Source organism: Nicotiana tabacum, chromosome 17 (genome assembly GCF_000715075.1).
Source record: "Nicotiana tabacum cultivar K326 chromosome 17, ASM71507v2, whole genome shotgun sequence".
NCBI classification, from domain to species: domain Eukaryota; kingdom Viridiplantae; phylum Streptophyta; class Magnoliopsida; order Solanales; family Solanaceae; genus Nicotiana; species Nicotiana tabacum.
In genome coordinates, this window is record NC_134096.1 from 15,581,465 (window position 1) to 15,585,408 (window position 3,944).

A 3,944-nucleotide genomic window follows, 5' to 3' on the forward strand; every position below is an offset into this window, starting at 1 on the left:
TTTGGAAGGACCAAAAAGGAAATAGGTTCACATAAACTGGAAGGGGATAATATCTTATACTCCCTCCGTTTCAATTTATGTGAACTTATTTCCTTATTAGTCCGTGCCAAAAAAAATCACCACTTTCTTTATTTGGAAACAATATTCCTTTATGCAATGATTTAGAGTCACACAAAATATATGTGTCTCATTTTATACTACAAGTTCAAAAGTCTTATCTCTTTTTTTAAACTTCGTGCCTAATCAAATGAGTTCACATAAATTGAACCGGTGGGAGTATCTTATATGTGTGCTACCTACAACTAGGCATAGCATAACAAGAGTAGTCTCTCTATATCTCTATATATATATATATATATACGTGCTACCTACAACTAGGCATAGCATTGCAAAGAGTAGTCTCTCTATTAGAGTCTAAATATCATTTCTCCACTTCTTTATTCTTCAGCACCATGGCTACGGAATTTAAGTCTATCCCTCTAATAGGTTTGAATTTCCGAGCCACTTTTGAAGTTCTGTTTTAAAGTTCTCATGATTTTGCTTTTAAATTTTAATTCTAATTCTAAAACTTAGTAATAAGGCCTATTTTTTGTTGCGTACTATCAATTTATCTTCTCTTCTAGGACATGGTTATTAAAATTTTGCTTAAAAAAAGTTTCCATTGGTTATGTAAAAAATTATTTTAGTGTTTCATATGGAACAGACATAAGTCCGCTTCTACAGAAGTGGGATGAACTACACGAATCGCAAAATGAAAGTATAGCTGAAGTGGTGAAAAAACTAGATGAGGCATGCAAAAACGAAGGCTTTTTTTACGTGGTAATTATTCTTCTCCTGCTAATATTTCTTTCTATCGACGTTATTGCTGGTCTTGCTCCCTACAAAAAAAAAAAATAAAAAAAAAAAATAGAAGATGTTGCTTATTTACTTGTCTCATTAAGTGTCTCCTTCGTAAGAACTAATCATGGAACAAAACAGAATTTCAAAAGTTGCTATATTAACCTCTTTCTATTCTCTGTTTCTCATTTTTTTCAGACCGGCCATGGTATCCCGCTTCCTTTCATGGAAGAGATAAGGAGAATCACACGTAAATACTTTGATCAACCTTCTGAAGATAAACTGAATTTTAAACTTTCTGCCTCAACTGGCTACAGGTCGGTTCCTGTCATTATCCAATATCTTGAATTATTACAATGTCGTTATGTTATCTTAACTAATGATTGCCTATGTATCTTGAATGCAGAGGTTACCAAGCAATCCATGAGAATATAACTACAGGCATCCCTGATATGCAAGAAGCCATTGATGTACGTGAGCGTTTTTAAACAATGTGAATAATGTCTTTTATTCCTATTTACTCTCTGTCTCGTCGGATATGGTTGGTTCCCTTTCAAGTGAGATCTTTTTAATTGTTTGTGTTTTCGGCTCAACTTTGAACTTTATCCTTAATCCATTCACAAATTGATTAAGCTCTTCTCAAAAATGAGAAATTTGTATTTTTGCTATTAAAGACCATTCTTCAACTATGTCCAACATCTCTACTGTTTGCAATGTAACTTCTCTCGATGTTACTTTCTATTTACACATGTCTCTTGACAAAGCTTTTATAGAAATATTTGGTTAGTAAATCATGTTTGATGCATTGCAGTTCTATAGAGAAATAAAAGAAGGGATGTATGGAGATCTGGGAGAAGTTTTGCAAGGTCCTAACTTATGGTAGGTAAACAAGATACTTGCAATACATTCGGTTGGCACGAACCCCTTCCTCTCTATCTCGTTGTACATCTTCAACTCTCTTTTTTTTTTTCATTAGTTTTATACTATTGACTGCTAAATGACGACTTTGAGTTTTGGTGTTTCTTTGTTTTGTTTGGCCTTGGTACAATATTTTTCTTATGCAGGCCAAGTTTCCCACCAGATTTCAAACAGTTGATGGAGTTTTATATTAACCAGTGCACAGGTGCCTTACTCTCTGTATATACATATGTAATCTTTTGACAAATTCACATACAAGAAATGGCGAACTTTTGTATAATACATCTGGCAGATATATCCCGTAACATTTTGAGGGGTATTTCCCTAGCGTTAGCGGGATCGGCAAAAGAAATAGAGAGCAAAATAAGCAAAGATCCATTCTGGGTCTTAAGAACAATTGGTTACCCTCCTTCACCATCGTCAGATGGACAAGATAACGCTAGGAGCACAATTGGTTGGTAAGTTAATTTTAAAAAATAAAGATATTGTATTGTAAGTTATGGTATTGTTCATCGAGTTGTTTTTTCCCTGTTATTGGTTTATCTGTTTTCTAATGAGTTATATCTTTTGTTTTCTGTGTTGTCCATCTATTTGGAATCAAATAATTCTCAGTGGAGCTCACACTGATTATGGTAAAAGTTCATAATATCTTTTCAAGGATGTTTCTTTTCACTTATTGATTGGGAATCATGAATTTATTTTTTCTCGGCTTACAGGATTGCTGACCTTACTTAACCAGGACGATGACATCCTTGCCCTTGAGGTACAATAATATTCCTTTCGTTGAGAGCTGCCTTCTCTTATACACTTTGTTTTATGATCTAATTTTCATCCTGATTTATTGGGCTGAATCTTTGATGAAATATATTGCTGGTTTTGTTTCACTACAAATCATTCTGAATTATTTTAAGGTAAAGAACAAATCTGGTGAATGGATCCCTGCCTCCCCCATAAAAGGAACATTTATATGTAACGTCGGTGATATGCTCAAGGTATGCAATTTACTTTGAACTTTTTAATCATTTTTACACCTCTGCCTAAGTTGTTCATCTCTATTGGTTGTTGGCAGATTTTATCCAATGGGCTATATGAGTCCACACTCCATAGAGTCATCAACAGCTCTGGCAAATACCGTGTTTGTGTGGCTTATTTTTATGAGGTTAAAGTCTTTCTTTTTCTTTTGACAATTAAATTTAAAAAAAACGATGGTATGACTTTATGTTAGTTTCTAATGATGTATGTTTCATTTCTCCTACAGCCTAACTTTGACGCGGAAGTAGAACCCTTGGATGTGTGTGTGCAGAACATGGGTGGGATCAAGAAGTTTGAAGGTGCTTGTTATGGCAAACATTTGGTCAATAAAGTGACCAACAACTTCGTGATGGAGTAGAGCTTGAACCAGCTCTGTGTTTCTTTGCCTGGTTCTTTTCCCAAGTAAATCATGTATTTTTGAACCGGGTTGTTTTAGGTTCTAATTACTATGTTCGTGGTTTGTATGAACTTGAGTTTTATCACAATTTGCCGTATTCATAATATCAAGGCGGCTTTTGGGTGGGGATTGAGAGAAACTTGTTTGATGGATTGATAAGCACCAAATTCAAAGTGATTTTCTTTTATCTTTCTTTGTTAACCTGAATTTTAATGAGTTATACAAAATATCCTATATATTTGAATAGGAGCAACCACTGCCCAAATTTAAATAAATTTTTATCAATCTCTCATAACCAAGTTTGCCCCCTTACTCTTTTTAAAACTAATTTTGGCTTAGCTCACTGCTAGAAAACTGGCAAAACCCGTCCAAAGAATACCGACCGAAATCGGTCGGAAAATAAGCAAATTGGTCGCAAAAGTGAAAGAAAATATTTCTCACAACGGAAATAGTGGTCCCACAAGATTAAAAAAATCCGACCTATGTCGGTCGAAAATTGGTCAATCTTTGACCAAGACCTAATCATACTTGCATATTATCTACCAAAAATATTATTACTTTCATTTAATTGTATTGTTAATATCATTGGAATTTGATAGTTATGAATTGGCTTACCTAGCGGGTTGGGTTAGGTGCCATCACAATTAGTTGAATTTTGGATTGTGACAGGTCGGTAATGTTAAAAAAATGTTTAACCGTTTGACCTCACAAATACCGACCGAATTCGGTCGTTATTTCAATTTTAAAATTTTAAAATATT

At 34.1% G+C, this 3,944-nt stretch overlaps 1 protein-coding gene across 1 annotated transcript; it reads left to right on the forward strand.

The window, feature by feature from the left end:
• The first annotated feature begins 329 nt into the window (after window positions 1–329).
• LOC107764048 (homoarginine-6-hydroxylase 2-ODD-C23.1-like) lies at window positions 330–3,323 on the forward strand. Its single transcript, XM_016582575.2, has 12 exons — window positions 330–486; window positions 704–819; window positions 1,036–1,154; window positions 1,244–1,307; window positions 1,649–1,716; window positions 1,902–1,960; window positions 2,048–2,213; window positions 2,368–2,387; window positions 2,472–2,518; window positions 2,667–2,747; window positions 2,825–2,914; window positions 3,014–3,323. The coding sequence occupies exons 1-12, from the start codon at window positions 453–455 to the stop codon at window positions 3,143–3,145; spliced, it is 996 nt and encodes a 331-aa protein (XP_016438061.2). The 5' UTR covers window positions 330–452; the 3' UTR covers window positions 3,146–3,323.
• Window positions 3,324–3,944: the final 621 nt, after the last annotated feature.

Bases quoted from the DNA above. Each gene is read 5' to 3' on its own strand.
- LOC107764048 (XM_016582575.2), top strand. From the start codon at position 453: ATGGCTACGGAATTTAAGTCTATCCCTCTAATAG. The intron at 1,717-1,901 runs GTAGGTAAACAA...TTTCTTATGCAG, and splicing joins TTGCAAGGTCCTAACTTATG to GCCAAGTTTCCCACCAGATT. The intron at 2,748-2,824 runs GTATGCAATTTA...GGTTGTTGGCAG, and splicing joins ACGTCGGTGATATGCTCAAG to ATTTTATCCAATGGGCTATA.